At 38.1% G+C, this 24,353-nt stretch overlaps 3 protein-coding genes across 10 annotated transcripts in view; 2 read left to right on the top strand and 1 right to left on the bottom strand.

Moving 5' to 3' along the window:
- The window catches only part of POLI (DNA polymerase iota), a 33,361-nt gene extending 30,260 nt beyond the window's left edge, over window positions 1-3,101 (top strand). The window contains exon 9 of the mRNA XM_074339952.1: window positions 2,985-3,101. Within this exon, the coding sequence (XP_074196053.1) occupies window positions 2,985-3,043 (59 nt within the window). The 3' untranslated portion in view covers window positions 3,044-3,101. The remainder of the gene's footprint in view (window positions 1-2,984) is intronic.
- Window positions 2,912-18,591, bottom strand: STARD6 (StAR related lipid transfer domain containing 6). 3 transcript variants are annotated; one of them, XM_074339959.1, is made up of 9 exons: window positions 17,586-18,429; window positions 16,933-17,016; window positions 16,368-16,489; window positions 15,486-15,579; window positions 15,237-15,286; window positions 10,938-11,064; window positions 8,217-8,334; window positions 5,639-5,732; window positions 2,912-3,431 (listed from the first exon to the last, which is right to left on the bottom strand). In XM_074339959.1, the coding sequence occupies exons 4-9, from the start codon at window positions 15,573-15,575 to the stop codon at window positions 3,230-3,232; spliced, it is 681 nt and encodes a 226-aa protein (XP_074196060.1). In that variant the 5' UTR covers window positions 15,576-15,579; window positions 16,368-16,489; window positions 16,933-17,016; window positions 17,586-18,429; the 3' UTR covers window positions 2,912-3,229. The 3 variants fall into 3 exon arrangements, with proteins under 3 accessions (XP_074196060.1, XP_074196061.1, XP_074196059.1); XM_074339960.1 differs by lacking the exons at window positions 16,368-16,489; window positions 17,586-18,429 and adding an exon at window positions 18,465-18,591; XM_074339958.1 differs by lacking the exon at window positions 16,368-16,489 and having other exon boundaries at window positions 17,586-18,428.
- Window positions 18,539-24,353, top strand: part of LG09H18orf54 (linkage group 09 C18orf54 homolog) — a 24,370-nt gene continuing 18,555 nt past the window's right edge. For 4 of the 6 annotated variants that reach the window (XM_019721964.2, XM_074339954.1, XM_074339956.1 and 1 more), the window contains exons 1-5: window positions 18,539-18,677; window positions 19,296-19,383; window positions 20,775-21,103; window positions 22,265-23,050; window positions 23,372-23,522. In XM_019721964.2, coding sequence (XP_019577523.2) covers window positions 20,821-21,103; window positions 22,265-23,050; window positions 23,372-23,522 — 1,220 coding nt within the window. In that variant the 5' untranslated portion in view covers window positions 18,539-18,677; window positions 19,296-19,383; window positions 20,775-20,820. Of the gene's footprint in view, window positions 18,682-19,295; window positions 19,384-20,774; window positions 21,104-22,264; window positions 23,051-23,371; window positions 23,523-24,353 lie in introns of all 6 variants that reach the window. The other 2 variants (XM_074339957.1, XM_074339953.1) reach the window with 2 other exon arrangements.

The following is a 24,353-nucleotide window of genomic DNA, read 5'->3' as shown; positions in this document are numbered from 1 at the left end:
CTCCTAATACTGAGTAGGGAAAGGGATTGACAGTTAATATGAATACTGAAAGAGTGGATGCTTGATAACTTTATGATGAGTATGTGTGTATGTGTGTATTCTTTTTGAGTCAAGAAAAAAATGTGTGGTTTTGTGGCATTATTTTTGTAATAGATAACTGTAGGTACCAAAGTTGGTAGCTACAAATAGGGACCTATACAATAAAGAACTTAAAATAATATGGTATTGGCTTTTGAGCAATAGAGAGTTGAGAAAACTGTTCGTAGAGGATGGAATCATGGTGAGGAAACTGTTTTATAAAGAAGCTGCTATGAAACATTCTATACAGCTGCCAGCACTACCTTGGGAAACAAAATTTGCCTAATGAACTTTTGGCTTTGGACAAGGACAGCTCCAGGCAAAATGTAGACATCGCCACCTGGTGGCTTTTAGCGGCATAGGCTGAAGTACTACCAAAAAAGTTGAGCTTAAAAAAAAACAAAACTGATTGGGTTGTAAGCAGAAGTTAAAGGTAATATATGGAGAGCCAGAGCTAGTAAATTAGAAAATAAAACTGTTGTCTTATCTCCAGCCACCACAGCTATCAGTGTCACAGTAAGACATGAGCACACGTCAAACATCAAGATTGTGACTATCAGATATTTTGATAAAACTTCTGAGTTAAGATAGTGCTGAGTAGATCTCAAGTGGACGACATCCTAAGGGTTTGGTCTCTCAGAAGCCTGATCCAAAAGTAGCAGTAAAAAAATCTAGAGAAGAGTATGATGGTACCAGTTATAGGTATGGCTTTGGAGTGTGTAACGGACCGTAACCAGGTACAGAAAGCTCAAAGCAGTAAAGAAAGGTACTAGCTAAAACACCAACTGCCTGACTAAATGATGAGTGAAGCTGTAAAAACGCCTGCTCTGGGGCCTTGACTTTCTTTGGGTAGGAAGTAGCCTGAGAAATTTACTCAGCTGCAAACAAGCGTCATTTCTTCAGAAAGAGTAAAGGAAAGGGATGGGGAAAGGAGCACATCTCAGGTAGTGTCACCAAAAGCTGTGGTGACGAGGGCGTCAAGGAGCAACTCCCAGAGAGCAGGATTGGGGTTTAATCCGGGAACATTTCCCCATTGCCAAAACGGGAGGCCCAGTGGGGTATCAGAATTGTTATGAACCAGTGACTATGTGCTTCCAAGCTTCCCCTTTCCGAGGGGACTGCTTATCATGGTCATCCTCTTCCTTTTCTCTTGTACTGTGTGTGTGTGTGTGTGTGTGTGTGTGTGTGTGTGTGTTGAGGCAGAGGGCAGTGTGTGTGTGTGTGTGTGTGTGTTGAGGCAGAGGGCAGGTAACTTATCTTTTTACTTCATAGGTCTCTGGCTCAAGAGGAACTGCATTAGGACTGACCACATAGCACAACATTCTGGACTTAGGCTGACACTGGGTCCTGACGATACCAAGGGGGGCGTGGGGAAAGGCAGTGCTGACGAGCCCCTTGTCCCACTACCTTGTTTCACCTTGACGCCAGGTGGGAGTGGAGGCCCAGCTCCCCACTGAGCCCTGCCCACACACCAAAGGTGTATTCGTTTCCTACAGCTACTGTAACAAATTACCCCAAATGTGGTGGCTTAAAAAAAGTTTTATTCTCTCACTGTTCTGAGACCAGATGTCTGAAATCAAAGTGTCATCAAGGCCACCCTCCCTCTGAGGATTGTAGGGGAGACTCATTGCTTGTGTCTTGCAGCTTCTGGTGGCTGTTGGTGTTCCTTGGTTTGTGGCTGTAGAACTCCCATCTCTGCCTCTGTCCTCACATGGCCTTCTCCACCTGTCCCCACCGTCTATGTCTTGTAAGAACACTTGTGATTAGATTTAGGGTCTACCCAGATACTCCAGGATCTCATTTTGAGGCCCTTGACTTACATCTGCAAAGATCCTTTTTGCAAATAAGGTCACATTCAAGGTTCCAGGGATTTGACAGGGACATACCTTTTAGGGGCCACCATTCAACATACACAGAGGGAAACCACGGGTGCTAGTTGGGGATGGAGGCTCAGCATCCTGCTGGGCCTTGGTGATCCCAGGGGTCAGGGGAGAGCAGTGGGTTTGGATGGTGACTAGCCCTTCTTCACACTAACTAGTTCCGTTTTGTTGCTGCCAGGTGAGGTGGAAGCTCACTTTCCCACGGGACCCCACTGGTACTACCCCAGCAGGGATATCAGAGCACTGTGCTCATAGATGACAGAAAACCTCCTCCCTGCGTGGTCAGCCTGCACCACCTGGAAGGTAATTAGAATGTTGTCGGCTTCTGCTAGGTAGAGGATGGAAGATTAGCTCCCTGCTCAACCTGGCCGACATCATAGGGTGGGGGTGTCAGAGTACCACCACCTGCTTCTGTGGGACAGGGATGAGGTGGCGGGAAGATCACCTCTCTGCTTTGTCCCACTGAAACCGTACCATGAGGTCAGTGCAATTTTTAGGTTGCTGTTCGGCTGGTGTAGGCTGGGTATCGTCAAAAAGATTTTTGTTCTGTAGGCCACCCTTTTGTTAGCCACTCCTATGGCTAGGAGAACAGGCTTTTTCTTGAAGCTTTTGCTGTTCCTGCCTGTTGGTGGTTCCAGGTTGGAGGCTTCTGCAGCGCCCTGTCCGGGGCCTACCAGAGGCAATAAGGAAATGACTCACCACTATGTCATTTCTCAAGTGTCAAAGGTCCCAGGAAGTTTGCCTTCTTTCCACCTATGCTTGTTTGTTCTGTTCTGTGCAGCGTCCTTGCGAGGAATGAGCTACTGCATGTTGGCCAGAAACCAGAATCGATTCATGACTCATTCCATTTTAAATTCTAGATCTCTTTGGTCATAATTCTAGTGGCATTCTTTTCAAGTTTTACGTTCGTGTTTCCTACAATTATCAATCTAAGCAGTAAGTGAAGGAAAAACAATTTAAAATGTATTTTAATCTTTAATTAATGCTGACCTGACCATACATGCTTTCTTATTGATTCTTTTGCAGAACATTTTCCAGGGAAAAAAGCAAAAGATAAAAGTGCATTAAGAACACTTGTCACTTAACATCATTCTTCTGTGGGATTAAAAACTATATTTAATGCTGTTCTTTTATACAACTATGGGTTCTTATTTTCACCAAGTACCTTCCGTAACCTGTACAAGAATCCTGCCCAGAAGAGTTTAACAGTGTTGATGCATCTTGACTTTGAAGCAAACTGCAGCAGCTGCCACACATGCATTCATGTGGCCTCATTTCTTCTTTGGGAATGATGAATGAGCACAGTGCTGATGTCCGTGTCCCGAGGCAGCTTTGCATGTCTTTATTCCATCTTTTGCATTGAGGATGAAGCTCACTAAATTGGAAGGCATGGTTGCTTCAACTATTGAAGGGGACAATTTGCCTCTCATTTCTGTCTGGACAAACATCACTAGTTTGGAATGTGCCGGGTTCCTGTGAACAAAGGAAGAGGTAAACATACAAAGAGTTTTTAGACTTATCTGTTGAATGTACAAGCTAATAGAAAGCAGACGTCTTGTCTTATTCACTGCTAAGTACCTCCATTGTGCTCATGATAGGATACGTGGTTACTGAAGGAAGGAAGGGAAAAAAGGTGGAGTGATTTTCACTCATAAACATTTTACATAAAAATGTTAAGTAGTCAGATTATTTTAAGTAGTCAGATTATTAAAACTGAAGACTACAGTCTTCAGTTTTAGTCTGCTTTTCCTTTTTGTCATATTGACTTTTTTTTAATTACAAAAGTAATATATGCTTATGAAAATTTAAATACACAATTTTCATAATTATTGTACTTATTCTGTTCCCCAGATAATCTAGTTTTGACTGTATCTTTTCAGATTACTATCTATGTATATACAGATAGCATACATATGTCCATATATGTACTCCACATATACATTTTTTTTACAAAAATGAGATATTTTTCTGCAACTAACCTTATTTTTTTATTTTGTTACTGTTAAAGTTGTACATATTTTTAAATTGATAATGTAATGGTGGGTTTCAAGTTGTTATGGTATTTGGAGTCTACTGGATAGCTTTATAAGCGCACTGTAACAATTTCTAAAAAGTGTTAATATTTAGAATATGTCAAACATTGCACCCTCTTAATCCTATGAAAAATTTTAATATCAATATTAAAATATGCAAGGTGCCATATAGTTCCACAAAATGAGAGATATGACCACTGCTCCAACAAACCACGTGAGCGTCCCTTTTCTCCCACCCTCCTCTGCAGAGCTTAGACTGTTCTTAGGGTGCTGCCTGTGGCTGAAGTGAGAATACTCGCTAGCAGTTTGCATGGTCTTAAATGTCTATTTGAGTTTACTAGGGCTTTACACACTTAAGAAAGCTTTTCCAGTGTTTACCGGAGACTACCTTTACTACTAATAATATGTTTTATAAGTTTACTACACGACTTGTTTACAAATGTTGGCTGTCCAAAATGTTGGGTTGCAAGGAAAGAGAAGGTACAGAAGTATCACTTTTTTGTCAGTGCCTTTTTCTGAGACAATGAATAAGACGACATCTTTTCTCCAGCAGGATGCTAGGCAGAGTTCCCACACTAGACGGAAGGTCTGGATCAGAGCCTTTGTCCCGTTTTTTGCAGTGGTAAGGGAAAGTGGACAGGTGCGGGAAAGCACTTTGCCTGCGAAGTACACTGTCAGGTGTGCAGCTTCCCCATCCGCATGCCTGCCAGCCCGGTTTACCCCGCTGCTTTGGAGTGGTAACCCTTCCCTTGTTTTGCTCTCTCCTTCTGTGGACCATAAAGTCTTGGCCCTAGATTCACACACCATGGTCTCCTGCACTAATGAACCCGTCCCTTAATGCAAATGATTGTGAAGTTCTTGTAGTTCTCTAATTCAGTAGTGAAAACATGAAGAAATGCAAGTCTAAAAATGTAATTTTATTTTGACTACCTTGACTTCAGTATTTTCTTTCTCATATTGAGAGGTTTGTATCTGACCAATATAAAGTTTTTACATCTATTTTTATGTGCCAGCATCTTTTACTGAATATAAAATCATTTATAATAATTAAAACTTAAGGGATTTGTGAAAGGATACACACTCAATTAACGTATATGCATTTGCAGGCTGTATATTGTATGTTACCATTTTATTATCTCTAGGCTGGCCATCTGTAGGCAATGGCTCATCTCTGATTTTTCCATCTCTTCCCTTAATCTGAATTTACTTATTGGATGTCTCATTCTGCAGGTATCTGTTCTCAGTAGTTAGTCTATTGGAAAGAATTCATTCAAGATAAAGCATTCATTGCTGAGAAATGTAAGTGTATTGTAATTCTAGGGAAATTTATTTTTAATTCACAAAAATTCTTTAATAAGTCACAGAAGTGACTGTAATGGAGAAATATGAAACACCAGGTTAAGGTTAACCAGTGTGTGTGACTAGTTCCAGAAACCTCTAATTCCCTTTATAGGGAATTATCTTTTCTGGTTATACTTAAAATGAAAATACTTATAAAAAATTATTTTAAAGATCACATTTAGGGGCATTTTTTTTTTCCCAATAGAATATGCTGGTATATATTTCTACCGATGAGTTAGGAATCCTTTAGTTAACAAATCACAACTTGAACTAAAAACTGTTAAAAGAAATGCAAATAACACTTACTCTTGCAGAGGTGAACATACATAGCCACAAGCATGGTTATAACCACGGATATAATTTGACGATGGAGGAAATGCTGGAAAATCCACACTTTTAGCTAAGTGATTAAAAAAAAAAAATTAAAATGAAACCTATTTCACAAAGGTAAAAAATTCTATTTCCAGTAGCATATTTTTAAAAATGTATGACAAAACTTTTAATTTAACCTATTATCAGCATTGACATTAGTTTTATACATGTGCATATGTTTGTACATATCAATGTGTACACAGGCCAAAACTGAGAAAATACTAGTCTGAGCACAATTGTCCTCTCAAACTTTTTCATGCTAGTATTTCTAAAGATGCTATTACCTTTTCCATACAGGAAAACATGTTAAAAGTATCATTTAATTTCTTTCTGAGATTTGAAGGAAAGGAAGAAATCACACACAAAAAGGACTATTCTATTAGGGTTTATAAATTTTTTTTTGTTGTTAATAATTTTTTAAAATAAAATATTTGATGTATTTATTTGGTTGGTCAATATATTTTAAGTGCTCTTTTCTGCGAGTTCCCTAACTTCAAAGTATAACTAAAAATCAGTAGAATTTGTTTTAGGAGTTATATAGTATAACTGTATTGTATATGAATGTAGAAGGGAGGTCATTTGATTATGGTTAAGTTTATGATAATTATATACTCTTTCTAAAAGTATTTAAAAAATATATTCTGTGCAACTGAATCCTCTTGTCAAATAAGATGGATTTTCCTACTGATTTTAACATAAGCCATCAATTCTGTGGGAAGTACAGTGTTAAACACTAGCTTAAGCCTAGCTTAGGAGACAGATGTGGTTGAATGAATTTTCCATTTTCATGGTCTGTTTCATCATCTCAACAGAGCCTATTAGATTGGCATAATTGTATTGCCAGAAGTGATATTAAAATATATTTTCTCTGTTTAAAATGTGGAGATTATGTTTGTCTTTAAAATAAAATTTGTTATATTCCAAGAACAAATATGAGTCTTCTGGGAGGCATATTGGGTGGTAGTTAGCACAGATTTTGGAAAATCAGAAAGACTTGAGTTTTAATTCTGGCTCAGCTGCTTATTGCTACGTAACTTATTTTCTGTGAACTTCAGTTTACTTACTAAGTGAGATAAAGCATGCAAAACATTTAGCTCAATGCAAGGTTCATAGTAAGCTAAACAAAAGCAAAAGAAACATTAAGAAAAAACTATCAATATTTATTGATAATTCATTCAAAGAAATTGCTTAAAGCAATTTAAGTACTGATCACTGAATGACTGAAAAATTACTACTATTTGTTCATTCTTAACTTCCATACTTCTTTTTTACCACTAAAAATGAGACAGAAATGGTCTGCTTTCAAAACACAGAAAATAACAGATCTATGATTCAGACAGTATTTTATGTTGTAGCCAGTGAATGCATTTTTTTTATCTGCCCTCATTTAAAAAAAAAAAATGAGACAACTAAATGACCACCACATGAAATATACAGAGGGTGCCAAAAAATGTATACACATTTTAAGAAAATAAAAACTGTATTAGAACTGTAATTATACCAATAACAAAAGACGAATACAAGTCACGTTGGACTCCTACAATGACAAGAGGTGCTTAAAGTGGTTACCATCAGCGTAATTTTAATACAGTTTTTTCCTTTCTGAAAATGTATATACACTTTTTTGGCACCCTCTGTATGAGACAACTATAAGGAAGTGACGAGCATCAGTCCTCAGTTATATGCTGCAGCGAAGCTCACCATGTGCGTGAGTGCTACTAGCAGAGCTATGACTCCACCAGGACTCTGAAACTTAGTACTACAGGCATACCAGGGTAACTGAAACCTTGTTGGGAAATAATAATGAATAACACATAACTGCCCCTATCCCCAAGTAGCTGACAGGAGGAATTCAGATAGGAATGGTGAGATTAAATTGAATTCCGGAGAAAACCAGGGCTCTGGGCCACTATCCTACCAAAATTCCTATACCAGACTTATCTTGAGTTGTCGGGGTCCAAAGGTCTTTGTGGTATGAATTGGTTTGTTTTCAGTGAATAATGCAAGTTAGGAAATGGTTGCACATTGTATTTTTACAGAGGGAGACATATTTTGGGGGGCCAAGCATATAGCTAAATGCGCTAAAGAAATATCAGTAGATTTATGTGAAGATTCGGGAATTGTATCAGTACTAAATATGCTCATTCTCCACAATTCAAATATAAAAAAAAACATCTAAACATTACTTTTGTGTCTTAGTAGTTTTTAAATGTCTGCTCCGAAGTTTTAGCCAACAAGAATGTTTGTACTCAGTGCTGCAGGCTATATGCTGCAAAAAGGCCAGTAGGAGCCGGTAATCATTGACTGTGATACGCTAAACGGCATCTCCAGAGTTGGGTAAAACATCAGACTTGTCTATGTTATTATGCATGTATTTATTAATCTCACTAAGCAAATAAAAAAATAAAGAATTGAAAATATACTTCTTATGAAATGTGAGTTAAAGGAAAAACATTTATTAATGACTCATACTATTATAATTCTAAAATGTGGGCAAAATGTTTCAACTTACAACTGATAACATTCAGATTCCCTTCGTAGCGCTTGAAGTACACTAAGTCGATAAAGTCTCGGGGGGAAATTGAGCCCATGGCAAAACTTTGTGTGATGGTATGGCATATGAATGTGTCCTGAAACAAATCAAACCATACAGATTGCAGCAGTTATTTAATCTCTCTTCTTTGTATTCCTCCCCAAAGAATTTCACTGCATAAGTTTGGCCACTATTAGGAAAAAGCAGGGCTTTGAAGTTTTAAACTTATCACCACATCAGCTTGCATTTTCAGTGTTGAAGGATCATTAGACCGATAACTATAAGTGCAGGGCAACAGAAGCAAAAACAAGTGGGACTACATCAAACTAAAAAGCTCCTGCACAGCAAAGAAAAGCATCAACAAAATGAAAAGACAACCAAGAGAATGGGGGAAAATATTGTCAATGATACACCTGATAAGGGGACCCCAGATTTCCTGATTCCCAGTCCAGTACCATTTCTACTACTCCACATTGGCTAGGTAATATATTCTGAAAGGTATATTGATTTAGCACCTCTGGTGTAAGGCCTAAAATTAAATGACGGATATTATGTGCTGACAAGACAACTGGCGGAATAAGGAGGACAAGTTCCTCTCCAGACTCTGTTCCCGCCGATAAGGACCCTTAGCCAAACAACCCTCCTTATCAACAGGATCAGGCACAGTTCCTACTTATCCCCGAGCAGTGGGTTTTCAGTTCCCTGTGAGCCTGGAAAATTATTCTAACAACCAATCGCATCCACTTGCATAATCAGGGTCACCTCAATCTCTTGATACTATAAAGCCTGCCTCGCCGGTTATTCACTCTGTTCCTGAGTGCAACTCCCATGTCACACTGCATGGCATGGTGTGTCCCTGAGAGTCTAGCCAAGCTACTGCATGATTTTGCTGCCTCAGCATCCATTTGGTTGGGCCCAGCAGCCTGCTGTGGCCTTAAACGGACACTCGCCCCCTCGTGCAAGTACGTGCCCTAGATAACAGCCCTAACTCACAAGCAAATGCAGGTTCCTGATATGACTTTCCAACAGCCCTGAGTTCAGCCGTCTCCCATGCCTCCCAGGGCCTTCCCCTGTGAGCCCCTTAGATAAGGTCCTCCAGGGAGCTTACCAAAACCCTGCTCTTTTTGGTTTGAATTGACAGATCAGGCCTTAACCCTGGAACCCCAAAGCACTCAACCCACAGACCCTAGGAAAGGCAGGGCCTTAGGTCCTGCCTGTCTGCCTTGAGCTCCCTGGGTGGCCCCTTGAGGCTTGCTGTGTACTTCCTCCAGGACCTGTGAGTGACAAACTTCTCTATTTCAATTTCTTTTGTTGAACATGGCTCACCATCCGGCACTCTATGCTCCACTTCACAAATGTTAATTTAACAAAGTCATAGCAGTCCTCTCCTGGGCTGTGATTAATTATTAATAAGCTGCTGTTGATCTCACTCGTGGAGTGTTGGGTGTCATGTTTGACCACCGCTTTAATTCTAGAGCAGGAATCCCTCCCTCACCAATGGGGTGAATGAGTCATTAAAACACACCTGATGATGAATATCCACAGGAAGGTAAAAAAGTTCTTTTAGGGGAATGCTATTCAGAGATACTGCGGGATACTGTAAAGGGCCCGGAATTTGGAATCAGAAGATCAGGTGTACACCTGGTCGTACCATGCACTGCCTGTGGTGACCTTGAGCAAGTCACATCTCAAGTTTTCTGATGCCAAGTCTAGTATTCTTTCCATTATTACAGCTGACTTGCAGCCAACAGCAGAAATACCTGAGCTGCTAACAGAACTATATAATTAGTGTCATGCAATCGTGAATGAAACAGTCCAATGTTTGGATTTTCATGTCACGGACCACGTTTCTCAAACTGAATGTTCAAATCCCAAGAGGATCATGATCATGATTGTTTTTGTGGCTAGAACTTCAGCACATCCCTAGGAGACGACACCTCCCTGGGCTTTTTTTACAACCTCTCCCTACTCCCAGACTTTACAATCAGTTTACTAAAAGGAGGTAAACGTTAACCTAAAAAGTTCTAAATAAAGAAGGTGAGAGACTTACTTGTCTCATCCTTCCTCTCTCATTTCATTCATTTTTTCCCTCCTCCTGAGCTTTCACTCTACCCTCACCTCAGACTGACCTTTTCTTCTCCCCACTTCTAAGCCCTACTTGCCTCTATGACTTTAACTTTCTACAATTACCCATATTTTCTTTTCTCTGTTTTTATTCTCCCTGTTTAACTGAGATGATGTATTTAAGTGTTTCTAAAATCACAACCATCTACACGTTATTTCAGACTTTATCCTCACTCTTAAAAGTTACACGCTGTTTGTTCTTAAGTCCCTATAATATGTGTCTACATTGTTCCTGTTACCTAATGTCTTATGAATAATATAAATCTACTGACTTCCCATTAACAAGGCATGCTTAGTCTTTCTTTTCTCCACCTAAAGTAGGAGAATCCATGAGTTCGTCTCCTCACAACCAAAGGCACACCTCTCAAGAGAGCTGACCAGCTTCACTCTGTGATATGCATTTAAAACAGAATGAGGCTAATTGGAATTAAACTCTTGAGTAATAAAAAGATGTCAACTCAATTTGAATCTATAAAATATGAAGTGTCCACATAATACAGGTTTAATAAACTCAAATCACTAAGATATAAAACTAAAACTAATACAGTAAAAGTCCAAAATTAAACAACATATTACCAAATCAACCTTGTGTACCATATTGTACATTTTCAATGCTTTATCCCATGTAACTCTATTTTCAGGTTTGTAGAGGAAATCAGATAGTTTACATGTTGGTTCTGGAATTACGCCTTCAACACGGTATCTATAGTTAACAAAATAAAGAAAATTCAAAATTTAACAAGTTTCATCTAAGTTGACTAATTTAGCAAATAACAGTAAAGAAAACTTGAAGGCAATATCAGCAATTCAAAACAGTAATATTCAATTGGAAGTGGCAAAGTTAATTTAAATATGCATTGCAATAATTAATATAAATTATTTAAAAATTCATTTTTCTGCTAATTTTGTTTATAATGTTTCTATAGTTGTCTTTCCAAAGGGTCTACTTTCACTTAGGATTTTTCTAAAATCTTTCTTATAAACACTTACCTGCTGTATTTATCATAGGTCAACAGTAACTAATGAGAAGTTTGTGTGCTTATGCAGTATCTTGTGGCCCTAATTCCTAATTTGAGGATGTAATGTGGTCTAAATCAGAGGTCAGCACACTTCTCAGTAGAGGACGAGATGGTAAATAATTTAGGCTTTGTGGGCTGCTCAGTCTATGTTGCAACTATTCAACTTTGCTAGTGTGGCAGTAAAGCAGCCATACACAGTATAGAATGAATGGGCAACCTCTGTTACAATTAAACTTTATTTTTAGACCCTGACTTTTGAATTTCATTTATTTTTCACACGTCAGGATTTGGGCAAATAACTAACATTTTTGTTTATCCATCAATGAAGTTGGGTGTGCCTATCCATCAACGAAATTAAGACAATGTGAGAAAACTGGATTAAAATCCACTATTTAGCAGAAGATTGTTATATGCAAATGAAGTCTGAATTATACTGGCTATTTCTCTCTGTTAATCATTCTTTCCAAACTAAGGGAATAGGTTAAATAAAATCAAAATTTTAAACCTCTAAAAAGTTAAAATTTCTGGAGGAAGTGAGGAAAAAAAACAAAACAAGTGCTATTACAGAAAATAGTTGTCATATTTATGTAGAGTTCTTCCTCTGACCCTTTGTTTTTAGATTTGGTAAACAAATAAGGAATTCATTAGACTATTTCTTTATTAATTTCTCTTTAAAAGCTCAGTTGGTCTCTAATTTTCTCTATGAGATATCCTCAAATATTTTTATCTTCAGACATAACTTGGCTGAGTTCAGGGATCCCCAGAGCCACAAACAAATTAGCAAAGGGCTGACGTCTTATTGGCTCAAGAGACTCAAGTATCTCTGACCCATCACCAACTAAACAATAAGCTATTCTGACAACTATAAAATAAAATCATACTCATCGCTGGTGGTCTGGAAGAATGTGTGTATGCCCAAGGTTGTGCCCTCTGAGTAATGACCGGTGACACAACTTCCAAGCCAGCAGTCCCTGGCTAAATGCAGAGCAAAACCATTAAAAAACTCCTTGAACTGTGTGAAAACAGTCTCCAGAGAGGTAAGCAGGAGCTAGAATAGTGCCTTGCAGACCATGATAAAGGGTTTGCATTTTATATCAGACACAATGGGAAGGCATTAGAAGATTTGGGGCAAGGAAGTGACAATCTGAATTATATATAAGAAGTCTACTTTGGCCATTGTGTGAAGAACAGGATGTAGTTGGTAAGGGTAGATACATGGAGTCCATTAGGAGCTAGTGAAATGATCCAGACGGGAGATGATGGTGGCAGGCACTAGGATGGGAGCAGGAAGATAATGAAAAATAAGTTACTTCTCTCTGTACATATCTAGTCAATTAGAGCTTCTATTAGAATCTGAGATCATCCATTATCTTGGCCTATGTTTTACAAGTACGTTCTTGGTCAAAATATTTGGAAAAGTTTGATTTAAACAGTTTTTTTTACTTTAGGATTTCTCTGAATTTTAGAGTGAATCTCAAACAAGAGAAGATAGTCTGGAGTGTTTTGAAAAAGTTATTTGACAATCATCCCATTTGCAGGATTACATTTATCAGACACTAGTTTGGCAAAGTGCATTTGACCATACTATCCATCCCAACATGTACAACGTTTACACTCAGTTGTCCATTATAAATTCATATGCACGTTTCTTGCTTTGATTATTTACAACTCATTAAATAAAACCGTGTAGCTATGTTTTGAAGTACTGGAAAAAAAAATTAAGCTTCCCTAGTTTTTTCCCTTAATTTGACTGCAGTCTCTCTTTCTTCTCACTCCAGGCTGGGGGAGGTAAACTTTCCACTGAGGCAGATCGACCTGACCAACGTGTTCAGATTGATTTCTTTTGTGGAAAGCTAAATATCTGCCATAGCTGATTTAGAATAATATAGATAGTTTGAAAAACACAAACTGTTCCAATCATACTCTCCTTCTGTACATAAACATGGCAAACTCAGAAGAATCAGTGGGTTGTGCTTGAGAGAACAAGCGTGCAAAATTGAGTTTCATGTACCTTTCATCGATCCTAATTTTTAAGCTGTGCTTGATATTCATTGGACTATAGCTCAGTTATAAAAAAGAATTAAGAGTTTGCCTGAACCAGTGTGTAACAGACAGCCTCAAAAATGGCCCCCATTGATCTTTACTTCCTGGTATTCACACACTTGTGTAATCCCCTTCCCCTGAGTTAGGGCTGGACCTAGCAATAAATTTTATGTATAAACTACATAACAAAATTATTCTTATAATAAACTGAATATTGTAAAAGTCATGGGAAGTCACTTTCAAGATTAGGTGGCAGAAAAACTCTGGCCCTCTGTCTCGTTTGCTTTTTCTTGCTTTCTCCTAGAGCCCTCCCTCTGAGGCGAGCAAAGTGCCATGTTGTGGCAGCCCTCTGGAGAGACCCATGTCAAGGAACTAAGGAAGGCTTCCAGCCTAGAGCCAGCAAGGAACTGAGGCCCTCAGTCCAACCAGCCCACGGGGAACCGAATCCTGCCAACCACCACGTAAGGGAGCTCAGAAGCAGAGCTGTATTCAGATGAGACCTACTGCCAGCTGACACTTTGAAGGCAGCCTTGTGAGAATAGTTGAAGCAGAGTCACCAAGCTGATCTACACCTGATTCCCAACCCACAGAAACCATGAGATAACATATGTCTGTTAAGTCACTAAGATATAGGGTAAGACATTGTGCATCAATAAATAACTAGTATTCGGTATATATCAATTTCACTTAAAATGTGAGTGCAGAAAGTTCCAATGTTTTTCATGTTTAGTTTTGCATGTAAAATATCTCTGATAAAAAATTTTTCAGTAAAGCTTTAAACAGCCTAATTGAGGCTATTCTTTGAACAGCTCTAGGCATTTTGTATAGCACTTTGCTAGTAAACACCCAGGAAGTATTTGTAGAATGAATAAATAACTTCCAAGGTTTACTTGATGTACAGGGTACTGTCTACACTGATTTAATATGTGAGGCTCCCAAAAACTACAATATCCAAGCATATTCCCCTTGTATGCCTGGAATTGACCTTACCTCAGCCTATTTTTGAAAGTGCCACTATTAGACTCATAATTTAGATAAAGGTAGGGGTGATATTCCTAAATTTATTAAAACAAATAGGAGAAAGCATACCAGCTCTGTCCTATCGTAAAAAATTAGACTGAACACACAAACACTAGATAGGTAAATTTTAGATGAAAAATGGGCGAGAAACACAAAATGAAGTTGTTGAAAGAAGGAGTGGAATCTTAAAAAAAAATTGAATAATATTTGGTTTCCTTAATAACATGATGATCTTATGGCATTAGTGTGATATCATGAGCAATAAATAAATGAACAACTCTTAAAAATAAGGTTAAAAATGTCAGCATAGTTTCCCTTAGTGTATTTATATTTGAAATAACAGGGTCCTCAAAAATATCCTTAAAAGCAGCTTACAGAAAAATATAACATATATCAGAAAAAGAAATAAATTGGGGAAAGAAACTATGTTCAGTGGTTCATTTATTGGAAAAGTGAAGTGTTTAAAAGACCACAAAATACTACTGTTAGCAAGAAAATACTAATCTATTTTTATAGTAATTATTTCTTGAAGTGGCAATTACCTATCCTAGTGAATTATTCAATAAAAGGGATTTGTTTTTTCTGATTGTCTTCAGGTTTGAAAATGATTAGATAGTACATAATTGCTCTATTTTATAAATATAATTTCAACCTAATAACTTTATTATTAATTTCTATTTCCTGATCACTAGCAAATAATGTGTTATCACTAATGAAGCAAAATTAAATTCTACATACATCAGTGCCACTGATTATGTCAAAACAATGATTGTAAGTAGGAAATTGTACTCACAGATTTCCATGGAATTTTTTAGAAGGCTTGCTGGAAACAGTTACTTTTTTCTCAAAGGGGAACAAAAATCCACAAATAAATTAGCTATCAGATACAGAAAAAAAGGAAAAACAGAAAACAAAACAAAACAAAAATCCAAAGTAAAAATATATGTTTTTGTTGTAAAAAAATATTTTAAAAATGTCTGCACAATGAATTGTTTCTTATTAAAAGACAAACTCTTGAAATATATTTAACTTGTTTTCTTACTGAAATTTTAACAACTTTCCAGCCTGATGTATCTTGATTGTAACCTAAAATTTCTTGAGCAGTTTGCTGGGCAAGTGCCTTATAGTCCATCTACCTGCAAAGTTTTAAAAACAAATAATGGGTAAAAAATGTAATCATACAAAACATTTTAAAATGTTGTATTACATTTTGATACTATTTCTACAGTGCCCATCACATAACAATGAACAATAATTACTTATTGAATGCATGTATGCATGAACCCCTTCCTCCTTATTCAGTCTTTCAAATGAGAAAACAGTGTGGTACACAGAGCAGGCTTTGGAGTCAGAGACCTGGGTCACATCCTGTCTCTGCCATTGACTAATTGTGAACCGTGTTATTTAATATTTCTGTTTCCCCATGTTCTCAAGTTTTAAAACTGGGATGATATTGAACTCTGTGAAATTAATGTGAGGATTAGATGAGATAATGCATTTAAATATCCCACCTATTCCTTGGTACATAATTGTCATTCAATAAATCATTTCTAACAGCTTAATCATGTTTCCTTTCTCTTGTAAAGCATAGTCTGTTGATCAGATGTTCTTGAGAATTAATCTTTTTAAAGTGAGTGGCAGTGGCACTAAATGATCTGACCCCTGGCTTCCTCTCCAAAGGCAACTTTTGTCTACATCTACCACTTGGCTGCAATCATATTGACCTCCTGGCTGTTACTCAAATACACCCAAGCATCTTCCTACCTCAGGGTCTTTATACTTGCTGTTCCCTCTGCTTGTAACATTCTTCCCCAATATTAATGACTGACTCCTCTTCATTGGTGTCTTTGTTTAAATGTCACCTCTTCAGACAGGATACCAAGTTCACATCAATTTAGTTTAAACACATTTACTGAACCCTTACCAGGGGTTAGGGATGGTAAAAACAGTTGAGTAGGATATTGTTTCTGTTGTGAATGAGTTCGGGACGCTGGAATCTCATTGGTCTTCTGGCCCATCATTCACTTTTCAGTTAGGGGAAGCTGGCTGGTATGGTGGAAAGAACGTGACAACACAGAGCTGGATTCAAATCCTGCCTTTGCCACTCACCACCAGCTATATTATTTTGGATAAATTCCTTAATTTTTGAACTTCAATTCTCACATCTAAATTGGGCATAATAATAATATCTATCTCATGGGGTCATTATAAGGATTAAGGGAGTGATCAAAAAAGTTAGTTTCTGTTCTTAAAATGGACATTTAAGGCTACCTTTAAAAAAACTCTCCATAGAGTTGCCTCAATAAACCTTCTTAAATTATCAGAACATGTCTTCCTTAGCTTTCACCTAAAGCGCTTAGGTTGGAACATAAATCTATTTTCTCTTGTTTAGTTCTCAGCAACGAATGACACTTAGTTACATCTAGATTTGAAAAACTTTCTTAAACCATTATAACTCCTCTTTCCTCGTAGATTCTTGGTTTCTTTACCTTTTCTAATAGATTTAGTCCAGGATTTTAATAAGTATTGGGACTTTCTTCCAAATCCTCATGGAGATCTTCATATCTCTTAACCTGTGAAGGAACAAAATGGAAGTAGAATTATTTTGATCCATGAATTAAGTCAATATATCGGCTAATTTCCTTTATATTTTCCCAGAGTCCTTTATTTACAATCTGTGTCCTCATTAGGAAACATTTGCTATCTATACCCCAAGGTGGAAGAAAAGGGTAGCACCTAAGAGAAACGTTCAAGATACTGCCTAGGTGCAGTGTGCATAATAAAAGGTCTAACTTTTTAACTTCATGCCATTAACAACCCTTGCCAGGTCCCTGACCTGGGCTTGTCCCAGCATAAATAACACGGTTCTTTATTTCCTATCAGAAATGTACTTGCTATTGACTGATCTAGGAATTGAATTGCACAGGTGATTGGAAAATAACCGCTAGAGGGTAAACTCCTGCAGGAACTTTGTCTTATTCATTTTTAAATCACCGAGCACTTACTGCCACAATAAACGAACCACTCAACTGAATTTTGTAGCTTCTGGACTTTCTCGTTTGCCAAGAAAAAGGGGAAGGTTAAATTTAGTGGGCTAGAGAGGTTGAAAGAAGAGTACTCAGCAAGAGTACTGTTGTATTACCTGGTGATGTAACATCGGATGAGCTGGAACATATTCAGGTGGAGTAATCAAGAGTAATCAAGGATAATCAAGGACCCACAGGGCCAGTGGAAAACAAACATAAACCAATATTGAGATGGCATCTTTTTTGGATACACCATTTGGCTGAAACTGTATTCTTCGCATCTCATAGCCTGTCCCAGCCTTGTAGACAGGTTCACACATGTTGTTAGTGGGTCTTTACATCTGTTTGTATAATCTCCCACTTTCTGGGCTGCCTGACTGCATCCCCACTCCGTGCTGGGTCACTGCCATTCTTCCTGGGAATCAAGGTTCCCAAGAAGTTTGTTAAATCCCCTCCCTGGCCAAACTCCCCTCCTCCAATTTCGCATCTACTTTGAGTGTGAGGGGCTGGCTGGGAGCCCAGGAGGGCCGAGCTCTGGGATAAAAATGGGGAAGGCACGGAGGAGGGAGGGAAGAAAGCGGTCGGGGAGGATGCCCCCCGCCCCTCTGGCCGAGATGGTGTCTTATCCTGGGAGGGGTGCTCTGAAAGCCGGGAGGCCGAGCTTGGAAGGACTGGGGAGGCGGAGGTGGCTCTCGGCAACCGAAACGTCAGCCACAAGGGCCCCGAGTCTCCCTCCCCACCCGATCCCCTCGCACAGTCCCAGGAGCCCGCCGGAGGCTCAGCGTGGCGTCTGAGCAGACTGGCGGCAAATAGCGGTGACGGAGGTGGGGAGGGCGTGCGCGGCAGCGGCGCGGATATTGGCCAGAACCCCCACCCCCGAAAGCTGGAGAGGGAGAAACTACACTCCCCAGCAAGCAGTGCGACCTCACGGCCCGCGACGCCCCTCGCCCCTCGCCCAGCTCGCCCCGCCGCGCCCGAGCGTCACGCATGCGCACCGCAAGCCCGCGCCATGTTGGGTCCGTTTGAAAGCCAGCGCGGGCGTCGCGCGCCGCTGTGACGGCGGAGGAAGCTGCGAGCCCGCCGAGCCCGAAGCTCGGCGGGGTCCAGGTCGGGGATGCTTTGTCGCGTCTCCAGTCCGGTGGCAGGCCCGGGCTTTCGGCGCGGAGTTGTGGAAGTGTGCACTTGTATTTCTTTTTGGATCTTCGCTGGTGAGTTCGGTCCGAAAAGGGGGGTGTGTTTTCCAGGGGCGTCCCATCCTCGGACAGCACTGGGGAAAGGCTGAAAAGGAAGGGTGGCGGGGAGGGAAGGGGAAGACTGTCCCGGGGGAGGAAACGTGTGTACAGTCCCTGTGGGAAAAGGACAACTGTCGGGGTTGGGCTCCCGGGCCGTGGAGGGTCGCGGAGCGGGACGGAGGGGACCTGACTTGGACCTCGGGGGACTTGAGGCGTCGATTGTAACGGGCGGGGAGGCAGCGGGCCGGCACCTCCAAGGACTCGGTCGGCTCTCGGCGGCGCTGATTCCTGCGGCCTGATGAATGGTTTCTGAGAGGCCAGTGTCTGACTGTCGGGCTGCTAAGGTCCCCAAGGGAGGGCGTGTCCTGGATGTGGGCGGCGGGTTCGAACCCCACGCCCGGAGGGAACAGGATGCTCTGGAGCAGGGGCGCCAGCAACCTTCGTTTCCCTGGGTTAATTCTTTTTGCTGTGGACTAAACAAATGTTCGGTTTCGTAACATAAGTGACAGCTGTTCTTGCTAAGAGTTGTTCTTAAGTTCCCGCGAGCTCTTCCCATTGGTTATTTAACACTGAACGTTCTGTTTTGAATCAAAGGTAGTGGAAATTGCTTGCCGCTCGTTTTACCCTTTTATTCGGAATGATGGATTTCCTTCTGGGAATACGAACGGTTACGGAAGAAATGGTAAATATATGGGATTTGCTTCCGAATAATCCTGTGGGAGAAGGGGGAGAAGTTTGGGTAAGTTGGTAATTGTTTGCAGCAGGATGATGGGTGCATAGGGGCTTATTAAACTTTTTTCTACATTTGTATACTTTTGAAAACTTTCCATAGTACAAGCAACTGTAGATTTTCTTTTTGCCTCCTGGGAGTTAAAATAACAATTATAACCCGCTTACCGAGAACTGTATGTAATCCAACAGCTTTGCCTTTTTAGGTTTTTGTTTTTGAGGTTTTGTAAAATTAAAATCTGTAACCTGTACTGTGTTTGAGTAAGGGAGAAAACGTTTGGTCAAACTTACTTTCCAAGCGATATTTACTTGAGGCAATTTTAAACATCATTAGACAGTAAGTAGTGTAAAGAAAGGACAAAACTGATTTAGTCTAGCCCTCTTATTTATACATATTTTTTATTAAATTTATTGGGGCGATATTTGATTTAGTTTTAAAAGAATGTCATGTACTAAAGTAGTGCCTTTTCACTATCGTATTTCTTTGGTTTTCAGATATAGATCCTATTGCAATATTAAGGTAGACAGAAATTCTCTTAATTTTAATAATGGAAAACATTAAGATGAATACATTAAGCCAATTTCCTAATTATTTGTCTCCTTTAAAAGAGAGGTGGGCTGAATGGGTTTAATATAAGAATTGAAAATAATGAGGTACTACGAAAAATGAAGGTCTGAAAATGATATTAGCAATGTTATTTTAGGAAAACATCATTTTGCTAGGTCATTTTATGGTATGACTTGTAGTTTCTTTATAGATAAATACTGTTTGTTCTTTCAAGTCTTTTCCAGTGTGAAAGTGTTGGCTCAAGTTACATTTTGGCATTTACAACATTGAAAGTGGGCTTTTTTCTCCACTGCTCCTTTTTGTTTCTAATATCTCGTTTGATGCCTTAAAAAATTTATTGAGCACCTACTATCTGCAGTGCGTAGTAGTAGGCTTATGAGCTTATGAATTTAAAAATATTCCATATGAGGGAATATTAGGTATTGTGATGTCATAGAATATGTCACCATAAGTAAAGACTGTACATCAGTAGTTTTTAGGACTTAAAAAAAAATGTGAGTACTATTCCCTTGGTGATTTCCATGTATATTCTGAGATAATTTTTCTATATATAATTCCACATAGTAGATGCTCACTAAATGTTTTCTAAATCAATGATGAAGGAATTCACAAAAAACATACAAAATCTATAATGTGCATTGCCTAAAAAGGATTTATAGATAATAGATTTTAATCTTTAAAGAAAATGATAAAAAGTTTACACATTTAGTAATTTCTTTGCATATAGCTATTATTCCTTTTACTTGGAACCTTAAACTTTTGTTTTTATATTACAGTTGTTTCTAAAAGAAATGAATAGAAATAACCCATTTTGAGGAAGCCATGGCAAAATCAAATATAAAACACAGAGTTTGTTCTCGGGAATCTTCAGTATCTTCTCTGTTAGCAAGCTGCAGCCTGAGTGGTAGTAATTCCTCTAACCCTGATGGCTCTTTTCAGTATAAAGATAAACTGTACAGTTCTGCATCTCAGGCTCTACAGGCCTATATTGATGATTTTGATCTAAGCCGAATGTATCCTGGTGCGAGCACTGGAAAGATTAACATTGATAACTGTTCTGCTGATATACCGGAATTCTCCAACAATATTTGGAAACCAAACAATGGTATGCTTTTATTCTTATTATCTTTTTGTCCACAGATTTAAAGCACTTGAGAAATGTGTTATAGTCTTGGAAAACTAAATGCTTTTTTGTTGTTGTTTTGGGGTAAAAATGACTTACAATATTGCGATCTGGATATTTTTCTTAAATGATTCTGTAATTCTCTGGTTCTCAGGAATTTTCAGCTAAGATCCCCTTTTGACCTTGGAGGGGAAGCTTATTACCCTGTTTTCCTGAAAATAAGACTAGGTCTTATATTAATTTTTGCTCCAGAAGACACATTAGGGCTTATGTTCAGGGGATGTCATCCTGAAAAATCATGCTAGGGCTTATTTTCGGGGAAACATGGTAATATAATTTATAATAGCAGGTGGCTGACCCTAACCCTTAAGCCATTTTATTATAGTGTAATGGAAAGAGCACTGAACTGATGGTTCCAGCTTTCATTGACTAGCTTAATGACTTTAAATGAATCTCAGCCTTTCTGAGTTTATACTTGATCAATTCTAATTAATGGGATAAGACTGTATTAGTGGTCCTGATCTGTTTTCTATGGGACAGTAATATTCACAAGATATTAAGAGTTTTTCCTTAATAAGGCTACTATGAGGACAAGTTTGGAAAATGAATCTGTTGATAACCCAGTTACTGAGCATTTATGAATAGCAGTAGTATGGAAAAAATTTGCATTGGACTCTTAGAAGGATATGGGCACTATATTCCAGAAGAGAATTGGAACATCTGTTTTTCTCTGTGCTAATGCTATTGCAGAATTAGGCAAAAAAGCACCTAATTTAATATCATATTTTTTTCCTGTGGTGGAGCCAGTCTTGAGTGACTATTACTAATGTGAGTGCATTAGTGCGTTGGGTATGTCTAGATGAAAAAACTTGAAGAATCAGTAAATTAAAGAATGTGGAAAAATTCAAGAGGTTGGAGAGAAAAGTGTAGGAATTGGTTAAAACACATTGAGATGTGAGGACAAAAAGCACACCCTATTTCATCAACCTATACCTTTTGTGCTTTTAATCAAAGCTTTAGTGAAGGTAAAGGGGAAGTGGCAAAAATGATTCTTAAATTCTTAATTCTCATTTACTATTGAATATTTTGAAATATTTTTATATGTGATATAGGAAGATAACAGAACTATGCTTTGTTTTTCAGCTGTTGAGACATTTGATCACAAAAAAGGCTCGTCCATACCTTACAGACAACCGACTATTAATGACATAGACTCCATTAGCCTAACAACTGATGATCTATTAAAACTTCCAGCAGATGGATCATTTTCTTTCACTTATGTTGGATCACGTCACCGAATTAGCAAGAAAAGCAAGAAATGCACTGGAAGACTGATTTCTTCAAACACTGGAAAGAATCAAAAGTTTCAAGAACCCTCTACTGCCATGGGCAAGGATAACTTAGTTACTCCAGTTGTATATACAAATATAAAAGGAAAGCAATGTGGTAGGCTAAAAAACCCAAAACTTGTGAGTAAGACTAATAAATGCATTTCTGAACCATCTTTATCTTTTTCCAAGAAAACGTCTTTCAAGGACAGTTCAGAACACAATCTTGAAAAGAATTACCCAAGATGGCTCACTAGCCAGAAGTCTGATCTTAATGTTTCAGGGATAACTAGTATACCTGAGTTCAAATACCCAGTCTGGCTCCACAATCAAGACTTGCTGCCTGACACAAGTAGTCAAAAGACTTATAAAATATTTAAAGAAGATCAGTGTTCCCCTAGACATAGTTATCAGGCACAAAGAACTTCTCGGCTTATGAACAAATTAGATTGTTTTGAATATTCTTTTGAACCCTCAAACATTTCACATTTTTTGAGTGATGATAAAGGATTAGTTAATGAATACAAATGTGATTCTACATGTAGCCAGTGTCAGTGTGAGAATCCACTTCTCCCAGGACAATCCAAAAAGCCATTCAGTGGTAATTGTTCTGTTTTGTTTTTAAAAACCAAAAAACTGCTGTAAATTTGATCTAATATCTAGGAGCTTTTATGTTATATTCTTGATGTAATGATCAGAGGTGATACATCTTTTTTGAACTGTTATGGTCTTCATTTACGTAGCACTTTTGTGACTAGAAATGTCTTCTCTTTATTTGTTTAAAATGCCACATTTTGACATAATTTGCTGTTATAGATATGTATATATTCCAAATTATCTGAATTCTTGTTGCCTTTGAGAGATTTTGCTGTGCTTTGCGTTTACTTTTTTCTTAAAGAATTAACGTAGTTTTTTAAAATAGGTGACAAAATTGAATTGCTTATCCTGAAGGCCAAGAGAAATCTAGAACATTGTACTGAAGAATTACCAAAGTCTTTGAAACAGGACGACAGTCCTTGTTCGTTAGATAAACTTGAAGCAGAAAGATCATGGGAAAATATTCCTGTTACTTTGTAAGTAAGTTATAATGGAAAAACTGTTTTCCAAATGAAAAATATGTGAACATCTAATTTATTTTTTAAATAACTGAATGATAATTAGTAATGGTAATAACATGGTAATTCTATAGAACATAGTGTTCAGTGTTGCCTTGCTTTATATTGCTTTTTTCATTTGTTACCACAAGAGGGTGTAATGTTTCATAATGTTAGATACATTGTGTAACTTGTGTCTTTGTTACATGTTCCTTTTGTTGTACTGTAAAATATTGATATGTGTTTCATGTGAGAAATTAGAAACAAAAGCATCTATTTTTAAATGGAGGAGTGCTATGAAGTTCTTGTTACTTTAATTTTACTTCTCCGTCTGTAATCTTTCAGTATATTAAGAATTATCCATTTCTTTTCATTTATATTTTATTTTCTCTTTATATTTTACTTTCTCTTTTAGTCATTATTTTCCTGAAATGATGGTCCATTTTTTAATGTGGTCTATTGTATATATTTTTATACTCCCTAAGATTGTTTTAATTTGTGTGCTTAACCTTAATATGACATAGTTTCTCAGAATAATCTAAAAAATTCACCGAGAAACTGAATGTGAGCATGGATTAAGGATTGGGAGTTTAGATAGGAAAGCTTTTTTTCTTAGTGCTATTATTGTATCTAGACTCCTTAGAGATGCATTCTTGGTAACCTTGTATCCTGCCTTACGTTCTGATATTTATTATCTTTAGTTTTCTAAACTTTTATTTTGTTAGAGATAGAGTTTATTAACTCATGGATTTTTCTTTTTTGATTACTCTTAATTGAATGGTTTGTTTTTTTTTTTTTAAATACGTACCT

Source organism: Rhinolophus sinicus, linkage group LG09 (assembly GCF_036562045.2).
Source record: "Rhinolophus sinicus isolate RSC01 linkage group LG09, ASM3656204v1, whole genome shotgun sequence".
NCBI lineage: Eukaryota > Metazoa > Chordata > Mammalia > Chiroptera > Rhinolophidae > Rhinolophus > Rhinolophus sinicus.
The sequence above is the reverse complement of the archived record's forward strand: the minus strand, read 5'-3'. Positions and strand labels throughout refer to the sequence as shown.